The following is a 13,454-nucleotide window of genomic DNA, read 5'->3' as shown; positions in this document are numbered from 1 at the left end:
ATTGGGTTTCGGATAGAAAATTTACAAAAAAGTCACTTCTATTGATTTTTTAATGGCTTTGCAGGGTGACTGAGGAAATGTAAAGATGTGCACGACCACCCTTGGACGGTTTTGAATGACCATAGAAAGTGTGGGCCCTCTAACTGAAAAATTGTGGATTTGTATAAAGGACCCACACCCACACACAGACATTTTGCCGTTTATATATATAGAGAGATAATACACACTTGTATATGTGAATATTTAAAAATATATGGTATCTGTTTCAGGAACAAGGTAGCATTCATCACTGGAGGTGGAAGTGGAATATGTTTTACCATCGCTGAGATCTTTATGAGGTATGTATCAAAGACGAGAGTAACTGATTGGTTGTATTATTATTATTAACCTTCTTTATAAAGTCAGTGTTATAATGAATGTTAGCCTAGTTTTACTATCATTGTATAGTCCTCTTTATGAAGTTATTATGAATGTTAACCTATTTCTACTGGATGTGTAATGTCAGTGTGCACGCACAACAGAGTGTAAGCACCCTGAGAGAAATGCTGGACATAAGAAGCATCAGATGTGGTGTGCAAGAACGACGCTTGCAATGGTATGGTCATGTACTGCGGATGGATGAGGAGAGATGTGTGAAGAAGTGCCACTCCCAAACAGTTGAAGGTATCAGGGGGAGAGGTAGACCCAGGAAGACGTGGGATGAGGTAGTCAAGCATGACCTCAGAGCATCAGGCCTCACTGAGGCAATGGCGAAGGACCGAGATCTCTGGAGATATGCTGTGACTGCAAAGACCCGGGCTGCTTCCTGCACCAGTTCCGCATAGCCCCCTGCCCATTCAAAGTACCCTGGATCCCAGAATGTCCCGCTGTGCTTGAGGAAACCTGTTGAGTCAAGTACATGAACATCGAAATAAATATCAATGGAAATAGTAGTTGTGATACCTGTGCCGGTGGCACATAAAAAGCACCATCCGTACGTGGCCGATGCCAGCGCCGCCCCGACTGGCACATAAAAAGCACCATCCGAACGTGGCTGTTGCCAGCGCCGCTTTGGCTTGCTTCCGTGCTGGTGGCACGTTAAAAGCTCCAACCAATTTGTGGCCGATGCCAGACCCCCCTGGCACCTGTGCAGGTAGCACGTAAAAAACACCCACTACACTTGCGGAGTGGTTGGCGTTAGGAAGGGCATCCAGCTGTAGAAACTCTGCCAGATCAGACTGGAGCCTGGTGCAGCCCCTGGCTTCCCAGACCCCAGTTGAACCGTCCAACCTGTGCTAGCGCGGAAAACGGACGTTAAACGATGATGATTGCTATGCCCTCTGTTGTGCAAATTGTGCTATGATTTGAGTGACTTCCCTTGATATAAAGGGCATGCGCATTTGATGATCAGAGAGAGAGAGCGGCCACTTTGAATAACATACGTTGAATCAAGAATATTGTGGATAACACTATAAGATGCTTTACTGTTATAGACTATGACTGGAAATTAGTTTCTTTGGAACAGGAATTATTGGTTATACATATCACCCTCTTTCTGAGGTTATTATGAACACTGGTCTACTTACACTGTCATTGTATAGCCCTCTTTATGTGACTGCTATAACTATGAAAGTTGACCTAGCTTTGACGTAGCTATTAATCTTTAAGAGATTTGTATCATTGTAAAGGTTAGCCTATTTCTGATATCTATGGCAGAATGGTTTGGGTTTCAATAAAATGTCTTTATTTTCGTAGTTCAAATCTCACCAGTCATCTTTGCCTTTCATCCTTCTGAGTCCAATATTGTGGCTGATACACTCTCCTCCACCAAAGAAAATGTTATGCTTGTGTCACTGAATTGGTAGTGGAATGAGGAGAGATTTGCTGCATGGACCACTTTGAAGACCCTTCCAGATGCACAGGCATAGTAAAACCTGACTTATAGAAACCTTAGATCTAAGGTATGGCTGGAGCTTGGTGCTGATAATAACATCTTTTAATGTTGCCCTGCTTGCTGGTAGACTCACCTATGGCCACTGACCACTACTAGCATGGCCATATACCATGACTGTAGTAAATACCAACCCCTTACTTGTAGCTTCATCCTCCTTTTCCCTTTAAAATACCCTCAAAAGTTTTAGTGATCTGCCCTTCATTCTCCCTTCACTAAACCATTGCAAAATATTTCCCTTCGCTCTCATATCCGCTTCAATATCTGATATCTGTACAGTAACTTCTGTCTCCATTTCAGACACAACTGTGATACTGTGATTGCCAGTCGCAAACTGGAGAAATTGGTTAAATCTGCAGAAATTCTAGAGAAAGCTACAGGCAAACAGTGTCTCCCTATCCAGGCAGACGTAAGGAAGGTAAAACTGCACTAGAAACATTATTTCTGTTGTTCACTGTTCTTTTCGTTGTTCAGTCAGGGAAGTAATAAGGAGTAGGAGTTGGTCATAGGAACTGTTTAGAAGCAGTGGAGTGAGAGTGGGAAAGAGAGAGATGCTAACACTTGTTAGGTTTGATGAGAGGAACAAGAAATTGTGGTTAAGGGAAGTATATAGAGGAGTCAGTTTTTGTAAAAGGACATAGGTTTGGGTATATGATCCTGTGAAAAGATTTCATTTCAACTCAACTCTATCCTTTAATTACTATGGTCGTATTAACATGTTACAGTAATTTTCTGTGAGTAAATTTATTTGATTACATGCACTCCAAAAATACAGGATTTTGAGCCAGTGTTGGAAATAATAATAATAATGGTTTCAAATTTTAGCACAAGGCCAGCAATTTTGGAGGAGAAGATAAGTCAGTTACATCAGCCCCAGTGCTTAACTGGTACTTATTTCATCAACCCTGAATGCAGCATTAAACCTGGCATGCTAACAATTTTGCCACCTTAGAAGTAATAATGATAACAATAATAATAATCCTTTTTGTTATTGACATAAGTCCTGAAATTTGGTAGGAGCAGGCTAGTCAATTACATCGACCCCAGCACCTAACCCCAAAATGATGAAAAGCAAAGTTGATCTTGTTGGAATTTTAACTCAGTATACATTATTTACAATTGATGGATATTTGTCCTCAACTTGTTTGTTGAGGACAAATATCTGTCAATTGTAAATAATGTACGTAATTCCTCATCTCTTAAATATAGAACTGTATTATTGAACTCAGTATGTAAAGAACAAAATGCCACCAAGCATTTTGTCCAGCATGCTAACAATTCTGCCAGTTCACTGCCTTGATGATGATCATGATGGTGGCAGTGAACGGCACAAAACAGCTCAGGGAATTGGTGCCACCCGTGTCCCGCATACGTCAGTGTAACATCTACTTCTGTGGGAATCCTGCAGCAAGTCACACAGGGAAAACTTGGGATCCTTAATCTTTGGCTGGCAACTAAGAGTTGGTGTTATATTTGGGGTAATCCTTTTCATGAAAATCTCAATTAAATACACTCAGGAAGCAAACTCTGTAGAAAATCACTTTCATTCATTACAATGATGATAATTAATACCAATCCAAATAACAGTGTGAATGGGGAGACTCCCCTGGATGTCCAAGACACCAGATCTCCCATTCCCAGCAAGAGCCCCTCAGAGGGCAATGGGAGTGGAAGACCAGGCTCCACGTACTTGTGGTCTTTTTACTGGTTAAAATATGCAATGTGCTCACAAACACATGTGGCTTGTTGATATAAACAAAAATGGGATCTTTTCGGTTTGAACGGCAGTTTTTTCTAGTGGTGTCATATGAAATTGTCACCCATAATTATGACCCTAGAATCGATCTATTGCATTTCAATCTCTTTTAGAGTTAGGGGTGGGGGGAAGGGTATCTTTTTTTCTTCACAAATGTAAATAAACCCAATCTTTTCTTAAACGAGGGACATATTCATATGGCACAGAATGCTTTTTAACTCAATAGACGTCAGTGATTGGTTGAAATTGCAGAAATTGAAGAAAAAAAACAACAAATATCTTACAAACTATAGAATTTTCTCAATAAAGCCAAGAGAAAAAGATGTTTTCTAAACACATTCTACAAGTATACGAAGTTTAAAATTTTTTAGTTACCTAGAAATTACGTTAAAAACTGCCATTCAAACCGAAAAGATCCCAAAAATGCAATTAAGTGCCATGAAGAAGCCTTGCTATACAAGAGGAATGGCTAATGTAAAGCTATTGGAAAAAGATCATTAGAACTTTGGAACCGGCTGGGTATGTTCCAGGTTACTGAAAATGGGCTCATGAATCATAATGATTCAGAATAGAGGCTTTCTGCAGACAATCAGGAAATGCGTCTGTGGTAATGATAACCTTGAGGAGGATAACGTAGTTGAAGATCAGCAGATAAATAGGCAAAGTGAAAGTGTAGTAGAAGAGAGGGATGTGTATGGAGGAATGGAAAGGTATCAATATAATGTAGAGGACTCTGTATTACCAGAGGATATGACTGAGGAACAGAAGGATCTAATGAGCAAAATATATTATATATTGAGGAAATATATTATGATAAGGGCAGAAACAGAGGTGGTGAATTTAAGATGCTTTGAATGTGTCAGTGTGAAATGTGCAATCCATAATGGGATACTGATATCCCATTAACCTTTTGGTTAATGGGATATTTCAATGAAAGATCTATCAGAAACAAGGGACTTGATTAGATCCCCTTCGATTTTAGTATGTGAACTGGTTGGAAAAAACAGAGAGAAAATCAAGCAGACGCAAAAAGCCATGATGGAAGCAGAGAATCAAAGGTGATATTAAAACCGTGTGTAAAGATCTGAGTTGCATAAAAGAATGGTCGAAAGGACATTGGAAATGGATCTTTTCACTTTGACCGGCAGATTTTAAAAATAATTTCTTTGTAACTAAACACTTTTAAACTTTGTATACTGATAGAATGTGTTACATAAAACATCTTTTTCTCTTGGCTTTCTTGAGAAAATTCTGTAGTTTGTAAGATATTTGTTTGTTGATAAAGATCTGGAGAAATTGTATTCACCTCAATAGACGTCATTGATTGGTTGAAATTGCCGAAATGTAAGAAATTAAACAATAAATAGCTTACAAACTACAGAATTTTCTCAAGAAAGCCAAGAGAAAAAGATGTTTTATAAACACATTCTACTAGTATATGAAGTTAAAAAGTGTTTAGTTACAAAGAAATTATTTTAAAAATCTGCTGGTCAAAGTGAAAAGATCCTTGGAAACATACTAAAGAAGGTGTGAAGGCATATCTTTAAACAAAATGTCATCTAGAAACTATTATCAAAACCCTAAAAGAACGTATTCAAGCAAGAACATTGCAAGTAAAATCCTATACTGATCGCATATCACACAGTTCCATCAAAACAGGTCGTTCACAAATAACCAGGCAGTTTTTTAAGAACTTAGGTGGTGACAGAAGATAACATACCCCCTGAAACAGAGGAAACCTACCAGTTTTGGAATACTGACTGGGAGCAAGAGAGTTTTGTCACAACTATGGTACTGAGTAGATTCATTCTGTGAGATCCAAACTCCATTACACTGAGGCTCCTATACAGGATCATGTATGCATAACAATGGAAGATGTAATTACACAGGTATCAAAACTGTCAAACTGGATATTGTCAGGGCCAGATGGAATCTAAAGCTATTGGCTTAATTGGTTTAAGTCAACACAAACAAATTAGTTTGCAATTAGACAATTGCCTACAGTGTGGTGCAGTTCCAGAATGGATTGTTCATCATTTTATTGATCACAGAAATTGATAAAGTAAATTGTAACATTTAAACTTAGAAGATAAAGGGTCATAATTAAATACTTACAAAGGCACAAGCATGGCTGTGTGGTTAAGGAATTTGCTTCCCAACCATGTTGTTTCATGTTCAGTCCCGATGCACGACACCTTGGACAAGTATCTTCTACTGGAGCCCCTGGCTGACACAAAGCCTTGTGAATGGATTTGGTTGACACAAAGCAAAAGAAACCTGTCGCTGGTAAGTAAGCATTTGTGTGTACCCTTATCTCGGGCACTACAGGATGACTGTAAGTGATTATCACTGCCATATAAGTGAGGTTGTTTGTTCCCAGTCTTCCACGGAAAGCATGTCCGGCCTTAAGGAAATATCCCCTTGCTTGGAAACTGGTAAGGGTTGATGACAAGAAGAGCATCCAGCCGCAGAAAAATCTGTTCAATGAATTCCGTCTGGCCTATGCAAGTATTGAAAAGTGGCCCTTAAATCCACGGAGACAACAATGATGATGATGTTATTTTATATATTATAAGTGACTATAGAGAAGTGAGGCGATGGTTATGATGCCTGTACACGCTCAAGGGTTGGAATACGAATGATGCCCAAACAGAACATGTCTTGTCTGCATGGAAAACGAAGAATAGGTTCAAAATTCTGTTTCGAATACTTGCAATAGAATGAACCTTGCTCTTTTATTCTGCATGCCATAGAATTTTTGCAACTCTTTTATAATAATAATAATAATGAAATTATTGTATACAGTGCTCAGGTGCACCACAACTTGTCAGAAAGTGCATATAAAGCATATGCAGTAATGTAAAAATGTCTGGGAAGCGAACAATGTATGAGTCAGATACATGCTTACGTGTGTATGGAGGGGAGAAAGATCAGGTGTAGTGTTGGCGCATCTCAGGAAGCATGGAAGTTTTGAAGGATGCAGTGCTCCGACAACTAACAACTGATACCGGCAGTTTGTTCCATGCTTCAGCAACTCTTAGCGTGAAAAAATGTTTCCTAAAGTCATGGGAGCTGTGCTGTTTTCTGACTTTGTAAATATGTCCACGGGTGTTAGACAGGTGGAGTTTGAAAAGGTGCTCAGAGTTTTGTATATTTTTACTCGTTTCAGCCCCATGAAATTCAAAACGCGGTTGATAAAGCACTGCAGAAATTCGGAAAAATAGACATTGTGATCAATGGTTGGTACCAACGATATTTTCTTTCCGTTTCGATTTTATTTCTGTAAAGCGTTCCAATTGCTTTTGTATTTTATCTCTAAGGGAAGTAACTCACTATAACTTTCGTTTTAGTAGAGTTATCTCCCCGCTTTATTTTTAATTCTCTTTTTAATACTGACTGCATTGAGTACATTTACGCTAACTTCCCCGTTGTTTTCCGTGCGAGTGGCATCTCAGAGTAATTTACTCTCTAAAATTTACTAATTTTCTACACCGACTAATGCATATAAATGTTGTATAGGATCTTTTCTATTCTGAAGCCAGGACCACAGATCTTTCTACTTAACTAAATAATCTGAAACTTCGTATGCAAAACAAGACACAGGTTGGAACTAGTTTATTTGAGAAAAATCTATTTTATGACTTTAATCGTAGATTAAAACTGCGAATTTTAACCAATCAGATTGTTTGTTTTCATGTGTAAAACTTGACTGCATTCTATTAGTGTGACGTAGAAAGCGCTTTTGTGACGTACTAACGTTCGGAAAACTGTAAACAAACACGGCAGACGAAATACGGCTACGCATTTCGCCCGGCGTGCTAACGTTTCTGCCAGCTCTTTGCTTTTTTAATATTAAATTTCGGCGAAGTTTCTCTTGTCGTAGCACAAGTTTTCCGTCGATTTCCGTAAAAAACTTTTATTTTTTTACATAAGTAATGAGAACGAAAGAGACTAAGAGGAAGCGATTTTATGACGAGGGAAGTTTGTCTTTGAAGTTACCGTCTAGGGGAAGCATTGATGTACATGTGTGTGTGTGTGTGTGTTTGATGGGGTGTGGGAGACAGTATGTTGTGTAAGTGAAGTGCTTCTGTTAGTGTGTGTGAAGAGACAGAGAGAGTAATGTGTGAAAGAGAGAGATAACTGAAATTTTTTACTCGGTGTATGTGTATATGTATGTCTGCATGTATGTGTGTGTGTGTATGTATCTATGTATGTATGGCCGATTCATCGTAATTACGATGAATTGGCCATACATACATACACACACACACATACATACACACACACATACTTACACATACATACACACACACATACATGCAGACATACATATACACATACACCGAGTAAAAAATTTCAGTTATCTCTCTCTTTCACACATTACTCTCTCTGTCTCTTCACACACGCTTGTTTACATTTAAGATGTTTAATACGTCACGAAATTGGTGGTCGAGACGGAGTAAATAAAATAAAGCCGAATGACGGAATATCATTGGTTAAAATTCTAATTATTAAACAACGTTAAACTTAGAAGTTACAATTCCGTTTTCATTCTGGTTTACAATTAAGTTTACTTTTGACACATTCTACCAGTATACGAAGTTTCAAATTGTTTGGTTCAGTAGGAAAAATTTGAAAAAACTGGCTTCAGAATAGAAAAGATCCGTTGTATATCTTCTCAGTAATTCTTTTCATTGCTACTTCGATAAAAACTTTGAAGTCTCCTAATTGCTAAGGGAGTCAGAATAAGGCTTGAATACATCCATGGGATCTTTTCATTTTGACCGGCAGATTGGTTGAAATTGCTGAAATGCAAGAAATTAAACAACAAATATGTTACAAACTACAGAATTTTCTCAAAAAAGCCAAGAGAAAAAGATGTTTTATAAACACATTCTACCAGTATACGAAGTTTAAAAGTTTTTAGTTACATAGAAATTATTTTAAAAATCTGCCGGTCAAAGTGAAAAGATCCCATGGATGTATTATCCTGACTCCCTCAGCAATTAGGACACTTCAACGTTTTTAACGAAGTAGCAATGAAAAGAATTACTGAGAAGATATACAACATTTATATGCACTAGTCTGGCGGTGTATATTTCGTTTGTCACTGTTATTTTTGACAACCTTCACCCTAAAACCTTAAAACCAGTACAAACGCACAAATGATGTCATAAATAACAGTGACAAACGAAATATACACCGCCGATAGTTGTAGTTGACAAACAAGAGCAGTAATTTTATTCAGCTGAATACACGTCATTGATTGGTTGAAATTACCGATATACGAGAACTTTAACGTGAAATAACTTCGTAAATATAAGTTTTTCCCAAAAATGCTAAGAGTAAAAGATGTTATTATATGACAAATTCTACCAATGTCCGAAGTTTGAAAGTGTTTAGTTACAAAAAATTATATTTTAAATCTGTAGGTCAAAAGGTAAAGATCCTAATTAATGTGTAAAAGCAAAAAGAAAAATTTCTTTGCTAATTAATATTTCTTTAACTGAATTTGTTTTAGTTTCCTTTCAAGCATTGAGAAATTTGAAAATAGGTAATTTGATTCCCTTCTTGAAAAGACCTTATTTTAATTATGTCGGTAGTTATAGTAAACAACTTCAGATATATTCTGGTATTTTTATGCACTAATCTGTGAGGTATAGACTTCATCATACTTTGATGTGTTTCACTTCATCTTTCTAGTTTAACTAGTGCAAGTGGATCTGGTAGATAGAAACTGGAAGAGGCCTATTGTGTAGATATGTGTTGGGGATAGGTGGGGGATACACATGATGTGCAACAATTAGATCAAATTTTATCTACCTACTCTCCCCATTCTGCTTCATCCTAGGGCATGTGACTACATCATCATCTGGTTGTTCTAACTTATATTTCACCTCTGGTTCGCCAGACCTCAGTTAAATCGTCCAACCCATGCTAGCATGGAAAGCAGACGTTAAACGATGATGATGATGATGATTTCTTTTTTGATTGTCTGATGATGTATTTGCTCCATGTTGGTCCTATAAGCTGCATCTACTGGTAACAGCTATAGTGTGATGTTATATGTCACTAAATACTGAAACATAAGTAACAGTTGAAATATAAAAGAATCAAGTTATGCCCATGTTCTTTTCTCTTGTGTGTGTGTGTACCCTTTTCCTGACGTAACATGCTGGTTGTAAACAAGCAGCTTTGTCATACAGGTGATGTTGTTCATTTCCAGTTTTCTGTGAAAAACATGTCTAGCCATGGGAAACATTACCTTACTTGGAAACAGGTAAGGGTTGGTGACTGGAAGGGCATCCAGCCATAGAAAATTTGTTTCAACAAATTCTGTCTGTCTTATGCAATCATGGAAAAGTGGACATTAAAACAACAATCATAATGATGGTGTATGTATGTAGGTATGCATGCACGTGTATAAGTGTGTTTGTATATATATATTTAAATATATATATTTAAATATATATATATATAAATATATATATATTTAAATATATATATCCGAGTTGACAGTTCCTTGGTAGTTAAGGCAATTAGAAGCATGAAGACAGGGAAAGCCCCAGGCCCATCAGGAATCACTGCAGAGATGCTCAAAATATCTGGTAGTGTCGCCTATAGCCTAGTTACCTGTATAGTTAATCAGGTGATACACGAAGGAGTCATACCCAATGACTGGTGTAGCAGCATAATAGTCAACTGCTACAAAGGTAAAGGTGACGCCCTAGATACAAATAACTACAGGGGTATCAAGCTGTTGGATCAGGTAATGAAGGTTACGGAGAGGGTCATAGCCCAACTAATTTGAGAGAGAGTTAGTTTAGATGAGATGCAGTTTGGGTTTGTGCCAGGGAAAAATACCACTGATGCTATATTCCTGGTAAGGCAGCTGCAGGAGAAATACCTAGCCAAAGATAAGCCCCTGTACCTGGCTTTTGTTGACATGGAGAAAGCCTTCGACAGGGTCCCCCGATCCCTTATCTGGTGGTCAATGAGGAAACTAGGGATAGATGAATGGTTAGTGAGAGCTGTGCGAGCCATGTACAGGGACGCTGCTAGTAAGGTGAGGGTTGGCAACGGGTACAGTGAAGAATTCCGGGTAGAGGTAGGGGTCCATCAAGGCTCAGTCCTCAGCCCCCTCCTATTTATCATAGTCCTCCAGGCAATAACGGAGGAATTCAAGACAGGATGCCCTTGGGAGCTCCTCTATGCTGATGACCTTGCTCTAATTGCTGAGTCACTATCAGAACTGGAGGAGAAGTTTCAGGTGTGGAAGCAAGGATTAGAATCGAAGGGCCTTAGAGTCAATCTAGCCAAAACCAAAGTCCTAATAAGTAGGAAGGTAGACAAATCACAAATGCCTTCTGGTAGATGGCCCTGCTCGATCTGTAGAAGAGGTGTTGGTAGAAACTCTATAAGGTGCACCAAGTGTAAGCTATGGACACATAAGAGGTGCAGCAATGTCAAAGGAAGGCTAACTAGGAAGATAGTTTTTGTATGTGGCAGATGCTCAGGAACAATAAACACTGAAAATGCTCTGAGACCAACTTCTGTCACTTTCCAGGGAGAAAAACTAGAAATAGTTGATAGCTTCCGTTACCTAGGTGACCAAGTCAGTAGCGGGGGTGGGTGTGCTGAAAGTGTAACTGCTAGAGTAAGAATAGCTTGGGCAAAGTTCAGAGAGCTCTTACCTCTGCTGGTGACAAAGGGCCTCTCGCTCAGAGTAATAGGCAGACTGTATGATGTGTGTGTATGAACAGCCATGCTACATGGCAGTGAAACATGGGCCGTGACTGCTGAGGATATGCGTAAGCTTGCAAGAAATGAAGCCAGTATGCTCCGATGGATGTGTAATGTCAGTGTTCATACTCGATAGAGTGTAAGTACCTTGAGAGAAAAGCTGGACCTAAGAAGCATCAGATGTGGTGTGCAAGAGAGACGTTTGTGCTGGTATGGTCATGTGGCGAGAATGGATAAAGATAGTTGTGTGAAAAAATGCCACACCCTAGCGGTTGAGGGTACCTGTGGAAGAGGCAGACCCAGGAAAACCTGGGATGAGGTGGTGAAACACGACCTTCGAACTTTAGGTCTCACTGAGGAAATGACTAGAGACCAAGACCTCTGGAAGTATGCTGTGCCTGAGAAGACCCGGCAGGACAAGTGAGACCATAACCCGTGGCCTTCTACACGGGATGTAGCCAGTCCACTTATGCATACCTTTCCTTCTTGGGACGCAAAACTCTACTTGTGAAAACCTGTTGAGGCAAGTGAGAATCAGAATCGAAATCGATCAATGGAAATTGCAGCTGAGATACCAATGCCGGTGGCACGTAAGAGAACCATCCGAATGTGGCCGTTGCCAGCACCGCCTCGACTGGCCTTGTGCCGGTGGCACGTAAAAAGCACCATCCGTTCGTGGCCATTGCCAGCCTTCTCTGGCCCCTGTGCCGGTGGCACATAAAAAGCACCATCCGATCGTGGCCGTTTGCCAGACTCGTCTGGCACCTGTGCCGGTGGCACGTAAAAAGCACCCACTACACTCATGGAGTGATTGGCGTTAGAAAAGGCATCCGGCCGTAGAAACATTGCCAGATCAGACTGGGCCTGGTGCAGCCTTCTGGCTTCCCAGACCCCAGTTGAACCATCCAACCCATGCTAGCATGGAAAGCGGACGCTAAATGATGATGATGATGATATATGTATGTATGAATGCATGTGCATATATTTCTATATTGGACTTGTTAGATAAATTCGTTCATTTCTTTCCAATATTATTTTAATTTACACAAAAAATATGCTTATCATAGCTTTATGGACATTTTTCTTTTCTTTTTTTGTAGCTGTTTTTCTCTACAACTTTCGTTTATCCTTTTAGAAGTTTGAATACATTTTCTCTCTCTACTGATAGCAAAGATTGCTAAGTAGGAAAAAGTGAACATTTTCGATACCTACTTCTCTTCACTTTCAGTCAAGGTCCCAATGCTGCCAGAACCACTCAAGGATTTTTGTGCTGTGTACAGAGAAGGTGCTAATACTGAAAGAACTGCATAGAAATAGTTTCCACACTTCAAGAGTGGATGGGTGGGAATTGGACCTCACATAATTTCCGTGTTCTGGCTGACCTGTTCAGTTCAATAAAAATTGATTAAACTATCTAATCCACAAGAGAATCATCATCATCATCATCATCATTTAACGTCCGCTTTCCATGCTAGCATGGGTTGGACGGTTCAACTGGGGTCTGGGGAGCCCGAAAGCTGCACCAGTCCAGTCAGATCTGGCAGTGTTTGTGCTTTCACAATATCATCACCCATCACCTTCACACAGTGCATGAGTGTCACAGGCTTCGAACAAAAGAGACTAACTCCAGCACCACCCCCCTGTTACCACCAGTTTACTCATTTGACACTAGGCTACTTAAGAACACAGAGACTTCTTTATTGCATTGTCTCTGGTGACGAAAAATAGTGTCTTTAGATCAACATAAAGCAGAGGAAAGAATGAGTACATCCTGAAAGGCAAGCAACACTTCTGACTGAGCCAAAGTGACATCCACATGAGATGGTGATCTGCATTTGGTGGGAAATACTAATCTACTGCAAAATGCTTGGAAACAACCACACAGTCTATGCAGGGCTTTAGGTTTAGCAAATGCTCTGACTCAATGAGTTAATCCAGCTGAAACAACCTGACCAGTGACAATGTGCTTCTTTAATGCTACAGTGCTTGCCCCCATCTTTTATCCTTTACTTGTTTCAGTTACTA

The 13,454-nt window shown here is 39.4% G+C and overlaps 1 protein-coding gene across 2 annotated transcripts in view; it reads left to right on the top strand.

Moving 5' to 3' along the window:
- Positions 1-13,454, top strand: part of LOC115214067 (peroxisomal 2,4-dienoyl-CoA reductase) — a 33,385-nt gene that overhangs the window by 2,262 nt on the left and 17,669 nt on the right. For both annotated transcript variants that reach the window (XM_036505050.1, XM_029783108.2), the window contains exons 2-4: positions 270-338; positions 2,231-2,348; positions 6,856-6,925. In XM_036505050.1, the coding sequence (XP_036360943.1) occupies positions 270-338; positions 2,231-2,348; positions 6,856-6,925 (257 nt within the window). The remainder of the gene's footprint in view (positions 1-269; positions 339-2,230; positions 2,349-6,855; positions 6,926-13,454) is intronic.

The sequence above is a fragment of the Octopus sinensis genome, linkage group LG7, assembly GCF_006345805.1.
Source record: "Octopus sinensis linkage group LG7, ASM634580v1, whole genome shotgun sequence".
Classification (NCBI taxonomy): Eukaryota; Metazoa; Mollusca; class Cephalopoda; order Octopoda; family Octopodidae; genus Octopus; species Octopus sinensis.
The sequence above is the reverse complement of the archived record's forward strand: the minus strand, read 5'-3'. Positions and strand labels throughout refer to the sequence as shown.